The sequence below is a fragment of the Dipodomys spectabilis genome, unplaced genomic scaffold (assembly GCF_019054845.1).
Source record: "Dipodomys spectabilis isolate Male_0828 unplaced genomic scaffold, ASM1905484v1 ptg000163l, whole genome shotgun sequence".
Classification (NCBI taxonomy): Eukaryota; Metazoa; Chordata; class Mammalia; order Rodentia; family Heteromyidae; genus Dipodomys; species Dipodomys spectabilis.
In genome coordinates, this window is record NW_024870840.1 from 4983521 (window position 1) to 5005753 (window position 22233).

The 22233-nt window shown below is 35.1% G+C and overlaps 1 protein-coding gene across 1 annotated transcript; it reads right to left on the reverse strand.

The window, feature by feature from the left end:
* Nucleotides 1-763: 763 nt before the first annotated feature.
* Nucleotides 764-19144, reverse strand: Epyc (epiphycan). The gene is made up of 6 exons (XM_042693381.1): nucleotides 18980-19144; nucleotides 6185-6359; nucleotides 4560-4718; nucleotides 3566-3768; nucleotides 2455-2550; nucleotides 764-934 (listed from the first exon to the last, which is right to left on the reverse strand). Exons 1-6 carry the CDS (start codon nucleotides 19142-19144, stop codon nucleotides 764-766), a joined length of 969 nt encoding a protein of 322 aa, XP_042549315.1.
* Between the last annotated feature and the right edge of the window lie 3089 nt (nucleotides 19145-22233).

Sequence of the window (22233 nt, forward strand, 5' to 3'; positions counted from 1 at the left end):
CTAGTGAGTGAACCTTGGGCTTTTGAACCTGAAAGGAAACATGCTTTGAATTTCTACCATTTTTGGATGTCTTAGGATTTTGAATTGTGTATCTTTATTATGGATACTCATTTTTGAAAGATTACATTGCTCCACAAAGCTTTTCTTAGCTTCTTCCCTAGTATGATTATCATCACATCTTTTATAGGCTCAGTTTTCCATATTCTAGTTTTATACATGCACAAAAACACACCATATAACTAGTCAATTTAGGACCACTCTAAAATGAGTTATCAAGTATTTAACATCATAAAACATCGTCCCTCAAAATTGCAATTATAATGAATAGTTCCCTTTAAGGCCATTGTAAGTTTCCAACACATGTACTATTTATTCATGATCTTTTTTATTTGTGCATTAGGGGAAGACATGCATTAGTGAGCAAAAAGGAATATAAAAGTTTATTAAAACCGTCTAAGCTTGGGAAAAGATCTAATGTGTGTGTTTTCAGTTGTCCTTTATCATATACTTAATTTGAAAGGAGATAGGCTATGAATCATGAAGTTATCAAGAATTATAAGACCATCTATGGAATCTTTCCTATCACATAGTTTTTCTCATTCATTTGATATTTATCATATCTTAACATTTTTAGTTGGAGTTTGTGTAGTTGCACTATCTTTTAGAACATAATTTTGAAAACATGTTGATTTCTGTTTTCTGAAAAGACCATTAAGAGTTGGTTTGTGAAAGCAAGTGTCATGGCTCCAATCCTTATCTGAACTTATACAAGACTCCCAATAGGCAAACGAGGTAGACATATATATGCTTGTGGAGTTTTGCTGAGATTGATAGGGTTTCCATCCAATCGAATGTCCTCTAATGCCTTACGAATATAAGTTACATTTTTAGTATTACAGAAGGTGTCTTCATGCATCTCCAAAATGTTGTTATTCTAGAAAACATAAAAATAAATGATAAGACAAGACATACCATATCCTCAGCATTGACTGTGTGTGACCTATTTTGCTCTTTTCATTCTTTGTATCTTTCCTCAATCAAAATTTTGCATTGGAGCCGGGCGCCAGTGGCTCACACCTGTAATCCTAGCTACTCAGGAGGCTGAGATCTGAGGATCACGGTTCAAAGACAGCCCGGGCAGGAGTCTGTGAGACTCTTATCTCCAATAAACCACTAGGAAACCGGAAGTGGTGCTGTGGCTCAAGCAGTAGAGCGCTCGCCTTGAGCTGAAAAGTGCAGTGAGAGTGCCAAAACCCAGAGTTCAAGCCCCACGACCGACAAAAAAAAAAAAAAAAGATTTTGCATTGGGCGATTATTACATGCTAAGCATATATAAATAAAGGAGCAAAATAAGCATAGTCCTGTCTTTATGGAGATTATGTTAGTCAGCGAAATATAAAATGAATATATCAGAAAATCGACTGAATAAAAAAAAAATACTCCCCCAAACTAAGAAAGGATAGAGGCTGTGAAGTTACCTTAAGAGGTAGCAATTGAGCTGAGAATAGAATGACAAGAATGCAGAGGCCTGGGAAGAACCAAAAGAAGACTATTACAGGAAGAGAAAATATCAAATTCAAAATCCTAATGAGCTGGTAAGCAATGTAGCTCTCTCCACATTTAACATTCAAGTTAGCTAGGTTGAAAATAAAGAGAGAGGGAGGAAATATCAGGAATTACAGTGCCAAACATCTGGGCAGGAAAGTCCATGAGACTCTTATCTCCAATTAACTACCAGGAAACTGGAACTGTCGCTGGGGATCATAGTAATAGAGCACTAGCCTTGAGTGTGAAAGCTCAGGGACAGCACGTAGGCCCTGTGTTCAAGCCTCATGACCAACCAAAAATAATGTATAATATGAATGATACTGTGGATTTTCAGCAATATAATTTTAAAATATTTTCAATATCAACTAAAGCAACTCCAAGTATATTAACAGTGACTATCCTCTTTCTCCCCCGACACCAGCACCGACAACTGCTAGTCTACTTTCTGTTTCTATGGACATTTTTCTTCTTGAGAATTTACATAAATGGAATCATTAAACCACATTGTGAGATTCAGTTTTGTAATTTGCATCCATGTTTTCAAAAGTCATATATATTACAGTCCGTGCCAGTACTTCATCTTTTGCTATTGTATTTCTCTTCCACTTCTAATTCTTGTATATTGTTTTCATTATGTGAAGCTTTTACTTTTTTTCTTATATTAAGAACCTCTGTGTATCCAAAAGATACATCATAATCTTGAAGAGTGTAGAAAGAATGGCTAAGGTTATTAGAAATCAAGCTAGATAAGGCATGAGTGTACAGATACTGTGTGATCAGACAGAAGCAATGAAAATAAGAAGCAGAAAATCTGCCCCCTGTGTAGGTCATGTGTCCAGACATACATCATCAGTTTGGTGTTGCTTTTCCTGGAGCTTCAGGCTCACCATATGATTAGAAGCCTACCTGGAGGTGAAGGGCACGTAGGTTTTCTGGGAGTGGCAGAGGAATGTGGTCCAAGTTGTTATCCGTCAGATAGAGATGGTGGAGATCATACATGTCCTGTAAGTATTTCAAATGCAGGACTTAATAAAGTATCTCCTTGCAACTAATAATATGTCTATCTAGCCTTAAAATAATATGTCTATCTAGCCTTTTTTTCAAAGTTTTCCAGATAACAAAACCTAATTTTAGAAAACATTGGCTATGATCAAGTGTTACTTTATGAAAATGAAATCTATTTCTCAATCCCTAGGAAGAACCATACTTTGTTCAGTATGAATTTCTCATTTTAAGCTAGGAAGCTAGTTCCTATAGAGGGCATTTGCATTCTGATACAGAATTCCCTTCATGGTCTAGGCATTATTCCTCCACTAGAAAGACTGGTAAATTAGTAAAGAAAAAGGCAGCCTAGCAAGACAGAGCAGATATAGACAAGAGTTAGTCTACTGTCCAGCCATCCCACCAAACCAATGACTCAACACTGCCCATGCCTAGAGATTTCATCTTTTCTCCATCTATGAAGACACCTCATCCACCACTGGCAGATAAATAGTGGCCACATGGACACATCACCCACCATAACTGTCTTCTAAATGCTGTGGTATGTCTTCAAAATGCTTTGTGTAAAGTATATGTAGAAGAATAGCTCCAATAGGTAAGATTGTGTGACAAAATTATTTGGTTAGTTTTTTTATTTTTAAAGCAAATCCTCTAGTACCACACTTATTATCTTCAACAAAGCAAAATCAAATGTTAACTGAATCCTACACATCTTATAGGATAATTTAGAAGCTTTCTGTCCTCAAAGCAACATACATACTCATTTAATCATCTTTTAACCATTTCAGGTTTTCTTCTGGAATAGAGTTTTAGGTAAATCCTACTGGCTGGCTTATCTACCTCTAGACTCTCCCTGTAGGTGGGTGTTTGAACACCTCAGAATATTCCAGAATGCAGGATTTATTTTAGAGGTTAAAAGTGTTATTAAATTAACTCTGCCCAAAGAAATAAAAAGGCTTGTGATGGACAGCAAGTGAAAGGAGAGAAAAACAGTCAGATGACATGTAAAACTTACTTTAAATGCTTCCTGCTTAATCCCTTTCCTTCCAAGTCTATTGTTGCTAATATCAATAAATGTCAAAGTTGTTGGCAGTTCTGGGAGCTGCCTTATATTGTTATCACGCAGGACAAGCTCTCGAAGTTGTGGCAGCTTTCGGAACGCATCTTCATCAATCTCAGATATTAAATTGGATGTCAGATCAATCCTTTTTAAATTATCTAGGAGGAAAAATGAATAAGATAGCTAGGTACTCTTGATGATGGTATACTTATACAAAATGTGAATATAAAATGTCATGCATGTTGAAAATAAGAATAGGAATTTCCCTGGTATTGGAGTTAGTGAAATTAATTATTTTATAAAAAATTATGCCCTCCTACTTTACTTACAGGTATAAGAATTCATAGCATTAGCAAAGAAATTTGTCCATTGTTTTTTAAAAAATTGGTCTTCACACTTTTCATAAATTTTGTTTAGATTTTTTTCCATTTCATATATTTTCCTATATGGAATATTTACTAATAGCCAAAGATACAGGCAATAAAAAGAAATCTTCAAGTGGTGAAAATACTATACAAAGGTAGAAACTGATACTCTAAGTTGGCAATAACTATAAAGTCAAAATATAAGCTTATCTTCATTAATCATAAAGCAAGTATGCTTTCATAGAAACTTGTTCAAAACAGCTAAAACTCAGTTAATATATGACCATTACATTTTCTCCTGAATGTCATATGTATCATGGTAAGTACTAGTATATATTATTTATGATTTCTATTGAAATCTATTTCTATTGAAAATAGTCCATGTAATTATTTATGATTTATATTAAGTTGACAAGACTTTCATCTTGGCCATTCATTGTTTATTCTTATTATTATCTGAACAAACTGAGGTGCTCACGTAGGAAATCAATTGATTTATGAGGTATATTTTGTCTACTTCATTATAATATAAAAGATTCAGGGAAGTCAGTAAAGAAAGAACATCACAATTCTAGCATCCATACTCAGGCTTGCAAAGTCATTTCTGTCGATCCTTCTGATTCTGTTAAAGCGTGAGTAGAAGTAAGCAGTGTTCTTGGGAAGTGGAGGAATAGCATCCAATTCGTGATCATCACAATACACTGTGGTGCTAATGCAAGTACACAGGAGGCAGGTGGGAAAGTCTGAAAGGGAAAGGGAAATATGTGAGTAATAGCATCTTTCTAGGAGTAATGTGGATAGCAATATTTAGTCAAGAAGAATCTCTCACCTGGCACATTCCTTACTTAACCATAGATTTTTTTTTAAAAAAGAAGTATCAAAAGGAAATACCTTGATTGAATGTGCTCCCAATAACATTCTAAAGATCTCCTTTAAAGTTTAGAGTGGCTACCTCATGGTTATTGCTTTTATAAGCTTCAGAAATGTTTTCAAAATGCAATTATGAGGGCTGGGAAGTTGGGTCAGTGGTAGAGTGCTTGCTTTGCATGCGAGGCCCTGAGTTCGATTCCTCAACAGCACATAAGCAGAAAAGGCCAGAAGTGGCACTGTAGCTCAAGTGGTAAAGCACTAGCCTTGAGCTGAAGAGTTGAGGGACAATGCCCAGGCCCAGAGTTCAAGCCCAGGAGTGGCAAAAAAAAATCCTGCAATTATGAGATATTGCTTTCTTATATACTTAAAATAGCACACATAATATGTTTATTATATATTTGATTCAAACAATTCAATAAAAGGGCCCCACTTGTAGTTGGTGATCAAGAACTAATAATGTGCCTATAAAGGTTTCATTGGCATTAAGTAGGACAATCAGTTATAGTAACAACTACAGGAATGAAAACCATTTTAAGAATGAAAAGGCAGGACAAATTTCTTTAAGCAAAGAAGCTCAGAAACAGCGACCAGGGCATGAGTTCGAGCTCCAGGACCCATCTCCATCCTTTCTACCCCCACCCTCAAAAAGAGAAGAACACTTTAGAGACTAAAATATTTCTTAACAGGAATCAAGTTTCAGTAATGCAGAATAAGTAAATTCTAGAGACTTTTAATTGATAAAGCAAGCATTTCCAATAAATACACAGTCCAGAAATCTCAACAGACTAGTACTATATCCACCTTGCATCTGATAAACTACTCTCTTGAGTTACAGTTTCCTCAGGTTAAGGAAAGAAGTATTATGAACACTCTCACAGGAGGTTGTGATCGATTAATTAGTAGAAGGTCTCAGTATGGTGAGGCATAGATGGCACATGTTTAGTCAGTGCAAAGTATTATATCCTCACCCTCATCTGTCAGCTCTTTATCACGTTGAATTGGGATGGTTTGATCGTAAAGGCAGAGATTTCTTCTTCTGAATCCAATGCTCATTGTCTCAGAAATCTTTGCCACCACAAATGTTTTGTGTAATATTAAAATGCAAAGATTTCTTCCACAAATCATTGGTTATTTGATTTTTTCCCATCAGGCCAAATATGAATTATTAAAATGGTTTAATATTTGTATGCATCATACACATTTGTAGCTCCTGCTTTGAGCTTAGTGTATTCTAATATGTCAGATTTTTCTGAATCATGCAACACCACTGCGTAGTTAGAACCTGGTGGCTTTGAGAGATGAGGAAGGAGACTCTCAGTTTAATGTGTCTGCCATGTACCTTCATTGGTGTGTGGGCCTAGAACCCCTGTGAATTCTGGCTCTTGTGGGGAAAAGCCATCAATCAGCCTGGGGGTGGATTCCTCCTCATCTTCTTCCTCTTGGATCTCCCCCATCTCTGGGCCTAGATGGAGGAGCTCTCTGTTCCCAGATGGCATCACCGTCACTCTTTCAATCTGAACACGAAAGGAAAATGAATCATCAGGTAGTTTTCTGTCTCCTGTCCCTGTCTCAAGGACCTGAATGGGAAATGTAACTTCTTTGCCACAAGATGTCACTCGTGTTGTGTTCAACAAGATGTTTGGCCTGCTTGCTTGTGCAAGCACATAATGGATCTATGAACTATCAAATGTTGCTTTTGATGTGATTTATTTCTTAAACTTTAGAAATTGTCTCCTTGCTCTTGACATTTAGCATTTTACATGTTCATTCATTTCATGGGGCTTGAAGGTCCCTATTTATTGTTTTCTGATGATGCAGAGATGTATAAGAATTGAATTATTTTGTGAAGGGTTCAAATTAATTTGATACTACTCAAAGTAAAACCCCAAATGCCCTTCACTCCTCAGCTCTCATTCAACTCCCTTGAAGAAGAAAATGGATGAGTAAAGGGTGTATATTTTCTTTTCATTTTTTAATCTCTCATTTCTTCTATGTAAATATTCTCTTCTTCAACAATTTATAGTGTTCTTTGATATTTTACTGGAAAGTATCCTTCTAAAACAATATGTACAGTGACATTAAAACTGAGTGATCTTATTATTACATGAACGTCCCATACATTCAATATTATTTGGATCACAAATAAAGTATTTGCTCAAACTGACCTTTCTGAGGGTTTTGCCAACCAGAGTAGTTTAAACAAATTGCAAAAATGAAACTTTTTCAAGTCATGTTTCTCTCAAATTATATTTGCTTCTGTTTTGAGTTGCACCTTTGATGTTATAATTTTTTTCTTGTAAGAATACTCTTTGCATTTAGAGCAAATCCTCTCTAATATGGACTTCTTGGGTTTTTTATCTCTGCTTTATTTGCTTACAAGAGCAAAACACACATAGATTGCTTTCTAAATTACTTTATGTCAAATGATGTGCAAACCATTACTTCAGTCTATGGGATAGGTAGTTAGACTGGATATTTTCTGATTGTTTAAAATAACTATCTGATTTTGAAGATACACGTATCATTTTATGACATATTTAAGAGATTCAAATGCATCTGAATACATCACATCAGAAACAAACCCTTTGAAAGAAACAGCAAACCTGTCTACTTTATGCATATCCTAATCTATTGGATGGTTAACTCAGTTATGTCTTTTACCTTTACACCATTACAATATAGCCTAGTAGGCAAAAATACAAGCACTCACAAAGCATAATTTTTAAAAGATTTTCTTATTGGAGATACATTTAACTCATACATAGCTCTTAACTGTAGGCATTTTCCTGGAAGGGCTCAATGGATGCATGGATGCTTACTACTTGCAAACATTTCAAGAATGAAATCAATCAAAAGGGAAATCATTTTGCATTTGATGCTCTAGAAAGATATTATAAAGCCTGGTCAGATCTCTGGCTGAGAAGACTAAGTAAATCTATGGAGAGACATATGAATCTCATCAGGGTGCAGAGGGGAGGGGGAGGAGGGGGGCAGAGTGAAGCCAATTCAGATGGAATGGATTTTCAGAGACCAAAAGGAGGCTCCAGGAAGAGAGGAAATTGAAACAGATGTTTCATGGAATAGAAGCAGTCTAAAGGGAAAAACATATTCCAGAGACATTGCCTTGAATCTTTAATTTTGTAGGGAAATTTCTGCCCATATTTGCTTTTATAGATAACTGTTTTTCCACTGGTTTGATGTGAAGCTCTAAGATCACATTTGTCATACAATATAATGAGACAAAATAGCTTTTGGGTTTATCAGAAGCTGTTCTGTTCATGCTTGCTTGTGCATAAAATAAGCAACTTTTAAAACCAGGGAAAGAAAAATGCCCTTATTTTGGCTTAACAAATTTACAGAAACTATAACCCCCAACGTACTGTGCCTGGAGAACCTTTATTATTACCATTAAGAAGAATTTACTTGGGTTTGTCTTTTCCCTTCTTTTAATCATCTTTAAACTGCCATTTGAACTTGTGAAACAACATATACAAAATATGAGGCCAGGGACTCATGAATGCCTGTCTGTCCATGTGGCTGAATTCTATGCTTGTGCTATTGAAACCTATATTAGATATAAAGCATCTCTGTCCCCTTTTGCTAAGCTAGTCAAGAACACTCAAATATAAATGTAATTAGTCTTGAGCCTGTATTTATTCTTCCAGTTTGTCTCTATCCTTTTTCCTTTCTATCCTTACTTTTCATTGATTTTCTTATGAATTGACTGTTCTGTTTGTTATGTTTTCCTAAGCTTTAGAAACATGAAAAGGTCATTCCCATGTGTGATTTTGGCCTTGGTCTTGCCTGTATTTGTAATTCATCAGTTAGTGTTGGGAAGGCTCTCTCTGAGTTAATTGCTTTACAGTAAATTGTCTATGCCTGTTGTCTTCTTTATCTATCTTTAGAACTGTCACTTATGTCACAGATTATATCTAGGAGTACAATGTCCACAAAAGAGTGTAGACCAGAAATGACAAGTGCATTGCCCAGAGGCAGTGACGAGGAGAGAAGATCTCAGCAAATGTCATCCTGGAAAGATGAGTTCTCAGACCTGCTCAGCTTCTCCTAACTTACCAATTCCCTTATTGTATTGAGAGAACATACAAAACATTTCTATTGGTTGACTTATCTAGCACACAGTATGACACTAGGATAACAGGAAAGCACATTATTTTGCTGTTTGTTTCTGGAACCTCTCTAGCTTCTCTTTCAAAAGCAGTCAGTCATTCAATGATCTTGATTATTTGGTGTAGTACTGAAATATCTTATTTGCTAAATTTGAATGACTTGAGAAATATACAAGTCTTTCTATTTCTAAATTTTAACATGTGTTCATCAAAGTCCACACTTTGTAATATAAATATCAAAATTAGTTAATATATTCTTTGCTTGCAACAAAATATCCTTACATCATAATGTTTGGATTCACTTGATAGGATATCTTGTATCAGTGTTACATAATACGTTTTTCAATCTCCCTAAGTATGTGGTTAATCATTACTCAAGAACATTCAATGCAGAACAAACAATAACTGATTTAGCTTTTACTTAATCAAGTTCTCTATTCTTTGTGTCTTTTGAGATGGTGTTTTTTCCTTTGCTCCCATGTTTATTTTCTTCTTCCCTGTTCTGTCACAAGATGGCTACATTCCAGCTATCATTGCCAAAAAAGATTTTTCTCCTTCAGTCTTCTTCGAGTTTATTCAATACTTGACTCACCACATCTCCTTAGCTCTGCGAACGAATATCTTAGTCATCTAGTTCTAATTGAATGTGTCCAAATATTATAAAGAATACTTTGGCAAAGGCTTTAGAAGCATTATCTAATAGAATAATTATCTTCTCTTTCCTATAAATGTCCTTGCTCCCCACCTAAGTATGCCAGAAGGACAATTTAGAAAATATATTGTAAACGAAACTCAGTAATTTCATGAAGATACAGGCAGGAGCAGGGAGCAACTGAAAACAAGTAGGACTGAAAAGCATAACTAGAACCATCCAAATTTTAGTTCTTTATTTTTGATGGAGTAATTTAGTTGCCTTTGTGGGGTTTTGTTGGTAAATCAATATTTTTCTATGCAAACACAAAGCAAATTGTTTCTTCTAACACAGCCTTTATTGAGGCACAATAACAAAGGACTCCAGATAAGCCAGCGTTATCATCATAAAGTGAAAGAAAGATTCTTTTCCAAGGGATAAAAATGTATCTCAAGTTGTTGACGTTTATGAGGTTTCTTTTTTTAACATTTCATTACATAATAGAAATCACCCTGCTAATAGGAGAAGATTGTTGAAAAGTAATACTTCCCCACATCAGCTGAGGTGGATTCCTAAGTGTGTGTGGGGAGAGGGTGTGGGGGGGAAGAGAATAACAAAAGAAGGCACTAATAATGGTGAAATGCTCTTGGAGGTAGACTTCTTGAATTCCATGACAAAACACAATTGTAAAGGCATGAAGCACAGGCCATTCAGTCCAGAGAAACCTTCTGGCTGAAAATTCTTCATCTCAGCAGTGTGCCACCTGACCTCACACACAGTGCATGCAACAGCAAGTACCCACAAACTCAGGACTTAGTATGAAGATTGCAAATCAAAGGCTCTGGATATATATAGTAAGACAAAGAAGCTAGAGGAGACCTGATGACTGAAAAAGCCACCATTGTAGAGTTATACACTGCCCTAAACAGAGGCAAGATTTCAAGTGTTTTCCTGATTTAATGACTCTCAGTTCTAGGTTTGTCCAAACCACATGAAGCATTCAGTAAACCACTGGACATTTGGTGCCTTTCTAAAGGTTTGGATTCCCTTATCTAGAAAGAACTAGACTACCTATATTCCTGCCGTAGATCTCAGGTGACAGGCTGTTCTTCAAAATGGGATATGCCTACAGAAGAATTGCTTTAAGATTGATAGAAGATGATATTATAATTTAACTGCTGGTGAGAGATTCTAGAAATTGTGGTTAAACATATAAGTTGTAGAAACAGCATTTGAATAGTGCAAAATTAAGATTTTTTTCCTCCATTTTCTGATTTTACTCAGGTTTCAATAAGTCACTTGAGTTTTGCAACTCTCTATAATGGTTCCTGAGAATAGGCTCTTGCATAAATGTAACTATTTGGGGGAGAGCCAGAATTAGTGAATCCATTGTGAGGCAAACAAGACTTTATTCTCTAAATATGTAGGCAACATGAGAATTAACACTACACTCATAAAATTAGTGTGCATTGGAAGAAACTGTCTGGAAACATCTACTTGATTTGTAATGAACAAAATAACTTGAGTCAAGCATTAAGAATCCATCTAACTGGGCACTGGTAAGTTCAAGCTTGGAAATCCTAGCTACTCAGGAGGCTGAGATCTGAGGATTGCACCTCAAAACCAATAGAGTCAGGAAAGTCAATGAGACTCTTTGTCTCAAATTAACCAGAAAACCAGAAAGTGGTAGATTTCTAGCCTTGAACCAAAAAGCTAAAGGACAGTGTCCAGGCCCTGAGTTCAAGTTCTATGACTGATAAAAACAACAACAATAACAAAGAATCTATCTAGCTGAGATGAAGTAAAAGGAATTGAAAAGGGGACTTTTATACTGCATATTTTGGACTTGACATCATAAGGAGAGAAATTCTAAATTTGTGCTCTAATATTTTTAGATTTGAAAAAAATAGACTATAATTTGCAAGATGCTTTGTACTATTGTATCAACACAGTAGCCAAGCATGGGAAATATATTTGGAAAAGAGGTTTAATTACTTAAGTTTTGGATATTGAGAGTCTGTGATTAAGTTGTTCCCTATGTTTGAACTCCAGTGAGAGTCTAATGGTAGTTGGTCTTAGTATGTGAACATGGACATAAAGGAGAAATCACATGGACAGAAATCCAGAGAGACCTGAGAGGAATCAGTCTCCCCAAAACCTTCCTCAGGGAAATTCTCCAGGAGCTCCAAAAGCTACACCAGTCAGTTCTCAGGGCAGATCCTTCAATGATCTATATACTTCCACTAATTCTCACCTCTTGAAGGTTTTTACTGGTTCTCAACACCACCACAATGAAAACCAGAGTCCTGCCATGTGAACACTTTTGGGACACATGCAGCCCACAGAAGGGATAGTCCAAACCACAGAAGGGATAGTCTGACATATTTAGTCTTTCCTCACAAACATAACTATTGGTGTGGGGTTATTTAGACATTCGTAACATCTTTGTGTTCTTGCAGGTGCATCCCTTAGCAATTAATTTTATTGCAGAACTTAACACAAGCTTATTTTCTTTGATGTGTTATGATATAATTTTACAAAGAACACAGAATCTAGGGTGGAATGTCAAACCTCAGATATTGACTTGGATTGAGATAGATTCAGTGATGTGTTCTTTGATATATTTTAGTGTTCTCTAAGGACTTTTCTATTTCTAAATTATAAGTAAAACTATAGGTTATATTTATAAATCTTTATATGTTTACTTTTATACACATGATAGCATTACTTGTACATATGAGCTAAATAATATTCATAAAAGATGATAGGTAAGCACACAGGTAAAATGTAATAAATAGCTGGGCAATGGTGACTTGTGCCTGTCATCCTAGCTACTCAGGAGGCTGAGATCTGAGGATCATGGTTCAGAGCAGGCCTGGGCAGGTAAGTCTATGAGACTCTTATCTCCAATTAACCACCAGAAAACCAGGAGTGGTGGTATGGCTCAAAGTGCTAGAGCACTAGCCCTGAGTTCAAACCCCACAACCAACAAAAAAAGTAATAACTGTATCTCACATTAACTGTCAAATTTACAACTCATAACTAATTTGAGGATTTAACTTTGCAGCAATACTTTGTAAATAAACTCGTAGATACTTACATCCCAATAGATACCTACAAATCTTGCATACATATCTTTTCAACATCATTTTTGCCTTCCAAAATTGTATTAAATTACCCATTTATTAAACTACTAGTCTGAAATTTTTGAGGGACAGAGAGGCTTGGTCTAATTTATCTGTCCTAATTCCTGGTTCCTAAGGCAAACCTGAGCTCAGTAAAGTTTTGTTTTCATCATAGCACAAATCCCATTTTTCCCATTAAGAAATTGTCCTCACTAATGTAGAAACTTCAGGAGCTTGTATCTGAATAATTCCATTGTAAAAGTATTCATGTTGATGACTATGTATAATGACTATGCCTAAGTTCTATGTTAAATATTTAATATATTTAAATTATTTAACCCTCAAAAACTATATTATAATAGGAGGCTAAGGCTCAGAGGGGTTGTGTACAAGGTATAGCAACAGTACTTGTAGAAGGTGTAAAAGATTAAACCTGCATGTTGGGATTCTGACTTGAGAATCTGTGTTACTCAACACTTTACTGTGACAAATGCACGGGAAAAGCATATATGAATGAGCAAGCCCCATCTCAACCAATAAACTACAATGGCATGCATTGTAGTATGCATGCCAATGGTCTATGGTCTTTGCCCAGGCAAAGCCATATTCTTAAGAATATCCTCATCTATTAGTTTAGGTTGAGGTGTACCTACTATGTTAACCAGTTCCTAAACAGAAAGCCTAGACCATCTGTAGATATTTAAATTGTAGATCTGTCCATTTATTTTCAGAAAAAGTACTTAGAAATAAACTTGGAAGTTTATCTATTCACAGACAAAAGTTTGGGGGATTTTGTTTTGTAAAAAAAAAAATAAAACTATCTCCACAAATCATGTTTCACCATTGTAGAGATAAATCTTGATGCTATTCCTTCTTGTTACTATTATGACAATTGCCATCCAGAGGTATTAAAAGGGAATAAGCTTTTCACGCTGGCTTCTAAGAATGTACTCGTATGGGTTTAACATCAGGCACTAGACTTGTTAGGCGCATGGAATTTGAACAGAATTCTAGGGCTGAAATTTATTTTGCTCATTATCAAAAAGAGTGCCACCACTTTGGGTGGGGGGAGAGGGAGAATGTAGTTGTGGAGGTGGGAGGGAAGGGATGGTAGGAGAAAAACAAAGGAGGAGACAACAATGCTTGATAAGAAATGTGCTCATTACCTTGCTCATGTGATTGTAACCACTCTGTACAGTATTTTCACAATAAAAAAACTTATTTAAAAAAAGCATGTCACCTGTGGACACACAGTGGATACCTGACCAAAAAAACCTGAATTTTATTTTGTGTTTAGGCTTGAAGTAGATGAGGCAGGAGTGTGCTTGGCAAAGATTTCTCATTCCCCAGGTTTCTAACCAAAGTACTTTCAAAAGTTCAGAAGTATTATGTTACTTCTTGTTCCCTTAAGTGCTTTGACAGCTTAAACAGAGAACTGGATATTGTGTCAATTATAATCACTTGAAAAATTTTTGTCTGATTTCTAATAATCAAATTACTTAATTTCAAGGAATGGAGACCTCTATACTGGACACAGTTAAAAGAAATCAAGATTGCAGAAAAGTAGAAAAACAAGGAGGCTTTTTACTACCATTTATCGCTGTTGGTGTTGAAAGAATGTGGTTTAAATTTTACTCTGCAATTTATTAGCTGAATAACCTTGACAAACACTGCAAGTCTTGGTTATTCTTATGAAGTGGATATATCTGTGCTTCCTATAGAGTTTAAATGGATATATTTGTGATCTTATGAATAATGTATAATACACATGCAAGGAATCTCTGGTAAAGACCAACAGAATTTTTTTCTTCAGTGAGTCTTTAATTCCAGAAGTAGAGATTAGGATGGCAGTGTTCAGTTGGGGTAAAAAGTTAAAGAAGCCCCATCTCAACCAATAAACTGTGTGTGCTTATAATCTCAACTACATGGGAGGCATAATTATGGGAACTGAGTCCAGGCTAGGCTGAGCAAAAGCCCTCTCTGATCTAAGAGAAATGGACTATTTACAACTCCCAAACTAAATATTAGAAACAGAAAACACCAAATAGATATTTCCAGAAAAAAAAAAATCCTTGAATTAAGCCTTACTGAGAAAACAAACTTTTGAAAAATGTTGTTTTCTGAAGAGCCTCTTAGGAAATGTTTAGATATGTTTTCCCAAACAATGTGATACACAAGCACACCCACCCACAAACACATACACACACGTATTTATCTTTTGTCTAGAACTTAAATAAATATTGGAGAATGCCTATCTACAGTTATTCTTGGAAGTAATCTCAAGACATTCTTTCTTACAATAATTAGATAACAAAGTCAGTTATCTGTAGTTCACATCACCCACAAATAGAAGTTTATTTTTTTTCTGGCATCTAGTTCTACTAAAAACAATATCAAATTAAAATGATAGTTTGGAACAGTGTAGGAAACAGAGTGAAGACAATGCCATCTTTTATTACTTTGCTGGAAGTCAATTTCAATTATAAGAAGATACTATCATAACTATCATTACTATTTATTCTTAACCAAGTTACTTAACTGCATTGTCTTAATATCTTCATTGAAATAACAGTAGCAATTGATAACATTTTAAAAACTAAATGTTAATATGTCATATGGCTAAAGCAAAATATTTAGCTTCAGGTTAGCTTTTGTTCATCAGAAAGCAAGAGGTACATGTTTTGAACATGTTGCCTATAATCCATGACTTATCATACCTTTACATTAAAGGACACCTCATACTTTTGTGTTTTATTCACTTGGTAATATGTAGCACTATGACTGGAAAGCTAGCTCCAAAACCTTTTAACATAGAATCCAGTGGGTATTCAAGGCTTTCAGAAATCAATAAATAATGCAGTATACTATTAATGTATGGAACTATCCAAACAAAAATAGTTTACTGGCTTTCTCCCATCCACTAAAAAGTCCATGGGTCTCAATTGAAATCCCAACACTGAGTTTGTGGAGGTGTTTGACTTATTGACCTGGTAAATTGCTGGACTCACAATGCCAAACTTGCAGTAGTCTAATTCAAATTCAACATTCACAATAATGTTTCTTACTACATGTTGTATTTATTTCTGTTGCTGCTTGTCATGGTGCCATGAACTTAGTACCTTAAAACTAATAAGTCAGTGCTGGGAACGTGGCTCAGTAGTAGAATACTTGCTTTGCATGCATGAGGCCATGGGTTCGATTCCTCAGCACCATATAAGCAGAAAAAGCCAGAAGTGGCTCTGTGGCTTAAGTGACAGAGTGTTTGCCTTGAGCTGAAGAGCTGAGGGCCAATGCCCAGGCCCAGAGTTCAGGACCCAGACTGACAAAAAAAAAAAAAAAAGAAAGCGAACACACACACACACACACACACACACACACACACACACACACACACACACACACACACACACACACACACACACACACACACACACACACACCAAAAAATCTAATAAGTCAGCTAATAGAGTTGCCTTTTTTCTGCAGTGAGGTTGGAACTCAAGACCTCATATTTTTGGTAGACAAGTGTTCTACTACTTGAGCTACATCCTGAGTAGCACTGTTTTTGCTTTTGTATGTTTTTAGAGAGAGTTCTTGTGCATTTTTGTACGTTTTTTTATTGTAAAAATATTGTACAAAGGGGTTACAATTACATGAGCAAGGTAATGAGTACATTTCTTATTGAGCATTGTTGCCTCCTCCTTTGTTTTTCCCCTATCATCCCTTCCCTCTCACATCCACATTTGTTAGGCAAGGAGTCACAGTTCTCCTTCATCAGCCTCCTGAGTAGATCAATGTTTGCCAGGAGGTCTGGTTTATTTTGTGTAAACAAGATCACACACATTTTTGGTCTTGGTTACGTTCATACCATGATTCTTCAGGCCCTGCCTCCTGAATAGCTAGAATTATAGATGTGTGTCACATTGTCTGGCCATGTTGCCATTTTGTTAATTCATAATTTTCTGTGGCTAAGTCCAGGGCTGAGTCCAGTGCCAGTGGCTCACGCTTGAAATCCTAGCTACTCAGGAGGCTGAGATCTTAGATCACTGTTCTAAACCAGCCCTGGCAGAAAAGTCTGTGAGACTCCTATCTCCAATAAACTACTCACAAGAAAGCCAGACGTGGCACTGTGGTTCAAGTAGTAGGGCACTAGCCTTGAGCACAAAGAGGCTCAGGGTCACTGCCTAGGCCCTGAGTTCAAGCCCAGGTCTCATTAGGCCAAAATCAATGATGACAGAGCTGCTGTGTCATGTAGAACCCCAGGTTCCTTGCTTGTGGAGGACTGAGGTCCCCCTGTGATGGCAGGCTATTAGTTTCTCTCAGAATTTAGATGTCTTTTGCATTGCTTACCCCATTGAGGTTCTTTTGTGTGGAATTCTTCACATGCTCCAAATGTTATTCCTTACTCCAGATGCTGATATAAATGGCTCAAAAATTAGGCCAGCCCCACCCAGCTAATCTCCTTTTTTAAAGTTCATTGGTGACATAACATAGGAGTGACATCCCAATTTATCCATGATGCTAAATATTCAACTGACATGGTTACTTACTCTTTATTCTTTTCCATTTATAATTTCATAAAAAGATGATGAAAGTATTGGTTGATTTCTTTGCTATTGAAGTAATCCTTCAAGTGTTCACAATTTCATTTAATTTATACTTTAAAATGCATCTTTTTATCTTAGCATATGTTTATGTGTATTAATATCTATACTCATAACATTTTCTTTTAAAACAGGTTTCTGATGATAAATTCATCTTAAAGGAATAATATATTTCAGTCCACCACAGGAAGTTGTTAGTGGTTGTCTGGAGCCCTAGTTTGTTGAAAAGTACTTGAGTGCAAAATTAGGGGTGTTTGTATAGGGTAAGACCTGAGCCATTTCACGATACAATGCCGGGCCTTGCAGGAAGTTTGCTATTACAGAATATGAAAATACTGAGGTAAGGGTTTATAGTGAGTTCTCGTTGTCTAAGTGTTTATAAGCTGGAATTTCTTAATGGCCAGAAAAACTTCAGTACCTCTTTTGAGAATGTCCAGGGGTTTGGAGGCAATGAGAAGGATCTTGATAGCAAGAGTTTAAACGTTGATAGCAAGAGTTTAAACGTTGTTCAGATAAAGCACATCTTTTTCATAATTTTGCTTAGGAAAACTTAATATTTCTTCTACTGTACATTGGATCTTCTGCAAAGGTAAGCTTGAGAATCACTATTCAACCATACTCAAAATGCATGAGTGAGTGTATTCATTAAATCTTTGATCTAATATATTTCTCTTTCTCTAACATATTTAATGTGGTGTGTTTGTGTGTATGTTCTATGTTCTATGGGACTGAAACTTTATTAAAGGAGAAGCAATTGGAGAGATGGAGAAGTTGAGGGAAACTGAATCAGGGTGATTGAGACGTGTAAAAAATGGTGAAGTAGGAAATACCACTCATTTCACAAATCAACATAAACAATGTTGAACATTTATACTATAATTTGCTTGATAAGATATAAGTTCTGTATAAGTTGAATATGTAATTGTCTAAATATTTTATCTTTTGCAGTCAGAACTAGTTGTTCCAAAATTTCAATCACCTTTTAAAGTTGACGTCATGTATTTTGTCTGTAGTTAGATTTTTATCAATAGTATTTATTAACTAGTGCTTAGTATATCAGAGTCCACTGTTTACTGATCTATGAGAATTACCTGTATCTTTTAGTTAGGTAAAAGTGTGAAACATCAAGCATTAGGATGATATCATACCTAAGTTATGTACTCTTACCAAGTTTACGCTACTGCTAGAAAGGCAATCAATCATTCAGTAATGTACATTCACTCTTGATGCAAATTAGGTCCAAACCATTGTCCTTTCTGCTTTCTTTTCATTTACTTTAGTTGTTCATTTTTACCCCCAAACTTTTCTGTTCAATGTATAAGTAGTATTTTTTCTTTTTCTTTTCTTTTATTTGCTAATTGCCTTTTCTTTAAATTTACCTGTTATAACTAGAAAGAAGTTCCTCTATTTTTTTTCAATGTTGGTGAAGATATTTGAGGCAAATAAAGTGAACTGGTAGAAAGCAAAAACCACCCTTAGCATTACCTTCTAAAAAACTTCCCTGTTCTGGATAAATGGTGATTGTGCAATCAATAAGATAAAATCTCTCCACTTAGAAATAAGCAAAAATATATTTCCAATGAGAAAATTCCAGTCATCCCTTATTTGATGCTGTTAAAAGTCTAAAGAATGGGAAGAACCATTTACCTTTGCTTGATCAATAGGTACATTTTCATAGCTGTAGAAATCATCCAGGTCTTCTAAAGTGGCATCGTAGGATTCTGAATCATAGCTGATAGACTCTGGGGTTGGGGCAGTCACAGCAGCATCAAAGATGACAAGCCCTAGAATAAGTCTTGCTAATATTTTCATCTTTCAAACTTTCCTAACAGTAAAATATGAAAATACATAAATATTTAATTGATAATAGATTAGGAATGGCTTGCACATAGTAAGAATAATACATCAATGTCAACATCAAGGAACTCCAGCTGGTAGCTTTCTTTTCATAGATAATGTATTAGGTGGCTTCTGAAGTCACTGGTACCAGGTATTCAAATAAGTTCATAAACCTATTCACATTTTTATAATGGATGTTTTAATGGCAATGAAATCAATCAACGTTATAGAGAAAATGGAAAAAGTAGGATGTAGAAAGACTATGATGATCACAAAAGGGTTTTCTCAGTAAGGATTAAGTTCCTTTCATTATCTCTGGGATATAAACTTAATGATAAAGATGATGATTACGATCGTGATGCTATAACTACTCCAGTTTTAAAGAAGTAGGAACGAAGAACAGAGGTCACTGGTAATATAAACATATTCTACCTTTTTCTTGTATTTCATACTAAAGATTTTTTAGAACAAAATAAGCAAGTTTTGTTCAATTTTACTCTGAGGATAGAATATACTATATATTACAATATTTGTGCACTGCATGCACATTATATATAATGATTTCATGCAAAAATTTCTTAACTATAGGAGTAAAATATGAGTTATATAATTCTCTATTCCTTAGTATTTCATTTTAATTCCTAACAGGAGACAGTAGGACTATAGGGAATCTTTGACAAGATTCCCTGAGTGAAGTATTGGCACGTAGAGGATTATATTGATTTATATATAGGATTATATTGATTCTTTAAATAAGAGCCATGATTTTTCCCACTGTAACTGCAAGCTTTTGTGTGCTAAATCAAGATCTTACGGTTTCAGTTGCTCTTTGTGTTTCCCTTGAAATGCATTTTAGTTTAGGAACAAAATATCCTCATGTTAAATTGTAAACATTTAAGTTGGCATGTCTGAAAAAAGGTTACCTAGTGATATTGTATTCAGGTGGCAAAATAGTATAAAATGTGTTTAAAAGCTTCTATTTTGGATATGCTTCTCAAGTACTAACACCATATGTGGTATTAGTATGAAAGTGATTTCATTAAAACTGCTACTCTTAAACTTAAATTCACTGGCAGAAAAACTGACCTTCAGGTAGTTGAAAGAAAGTCTTTATGAAGCAGATGTAGTCAGAAGGATGGGAAATTCCTCTGAGAATAAGTAGCAGGACAAAGAGCTCTTTTTCATCCCTTCCTATGCTCTCTTCAAATACTTAAAAAAAAAATTCACACTGGATAAACTTGGTTTTTATGTCACCTGCCACTGCAGAGATCTTTGCTGGATGGCAGATTTGGAACTGTTGTAGGCAATTATTAAAACTGTTGTAGGCAATTAATAAAACAGTGTGGTTTACAAATTTTCCATTAAGCATTCTTCTATATTCAAGTGGGAGGCATTAATCATGGCCACTAAACCACAACAGTACTTTCCTTGTACTTTAATGACAACCTCCATTGTTCAAAGAAATGATGCACTTACTGAAATCTTATCATACTTTATACTCTATAAATGATTATAAATTTATAACCATTTGATTATAAATGGCCACACCTCAGAGTAACTTGCATTTGGCATAGCTTCTAAAGCTATCAGCAATCAGGTAGTCTGTGGAAATCTGAAAAAATGTGAAGACTATCTGCTTAAGTGCATTTACTTAAAAATGCATGCTCAATCTTTTGAGGAAGGAATTATAACATGACTATTGTGTATCTAACAGATTAGTTGACCATTTGTTGATCATTTGCACTCTTCTATAATACTTTGAAAAAGTATGCTTTTTTAAAACTTTAGAGTAGGAGAAAAAATGAGGGAAGGGGTAACAAGTTTGACAAGAAATGTACTTATTGCCTTACTTATATAATTGTAACCCCTCTATACATCACCTTGGCAATAAAAAAAACAACTTTGGATTATTTAGTTTAAAAAGACATTCTAAGTGCATGGTATCCTAGAAACATAGATATATTTAGAAATATAATAGACATATTAGAAAAAATAAAAATATAATAGAAATATCACTATTTTCTCCCCTTACAATCATATTTCTATTCATATCAATCAATACTGCCTGTCTTTTACTGCCCAAATTGTGGTTTGTGTCAGGACTCTTGATTTAAAGCATCGATTGGAAACTACTATAATTTTATTGGCATCTGATATGACTGTTAAAGGTCAACTATTTTGCCCTGTTATTAATTCTTAAACTAATTCACAATGTTTGGCTTTCCAAGATTAATATAACTATATCCACCACAAAATTAAACCGAGCCTGTAGGATAAAAGTTCACTAAGAGATTATTAAAACAAGTTGAATTATTTTTAAAGGCTTTTTTTTTCTTTTTATAGTGGAGGGAAAAAGTCTCTAATCCAAGAAAAAGGCAAGTGTAAAAGCTTACCTTTGGCTCCTACTTGGTGGAGTGGCGCAACGTGACTGAGGGTGTAGAGCCAGGGGTATTTGTCCCCTGACCAATGGGTATGAATCCTGGTCTGTGGGAGGTGGAATTTATAACACTCAGCTTTCTGTTTGGAAAATCTAACCTTCATAAAGGCTTCTCAGTCTCCAAAATCTCCAAATTATTTTATAGTCATCCAAACCAAGGTTTTGAATTTATGTTAATGGAGTTATAATACCAAGATATCTCCTTAAATTCTTTTAATGGAAAAGTGTGGCTTTAATATAGCTCACCTATAACAAATTGACTCCAATTCATATCTATAACAAGTTAGAAGAAATGAAGTTAACACACAGAGGGATACATAGATGGTAACAAGTAATTTCACGTCTTGAACTTCCTTCTTCACTTTTTATTAATATTAACTGAATCTGGTAAATGTTGCAAAAACCTTACCTGTTTAACTTTGGGAAAGTAAAAAAAAATTTTTTAAGATATCCAAACTATTTTCATTGTCTGGAATGCTTTGATAGTAGTGAACAATGAACCTTTTGTCTGAAAATTTGAAAAGTAAAAGGCTTATTTCTAGAAAAAAGACGCATAAATACAATTTAAGTGTTTGGGTGCAGGAGAGGCTCTTTTTACTCTTATCAGAGCCAAACAAATCAAATT

Bases quoted from the DNA above. Each gene is read 5' to 3' on its own strand.
- Epyc (XM_042693381.1), bottom strand. From the start codon at position 19,144: ATGAAAATATTAGCAAGACTTATTCTAGGGCTTGTCATCTTTGATGCT. The intron at 4,719-6,184 runs GTACATGGCAGA...TTTCCCTTTCAG, and splicing joins AGGCCCACACACCAATGAAG to ACTTTCCCACCTGCCTCCTG. The intron at 2,551-3,565 runs GTAAGTTTTACA...AAATACTTACAG, and splicing joins TTAAGCAGGAAGCATTTAAA to GACATGTATGATCTCCACCA.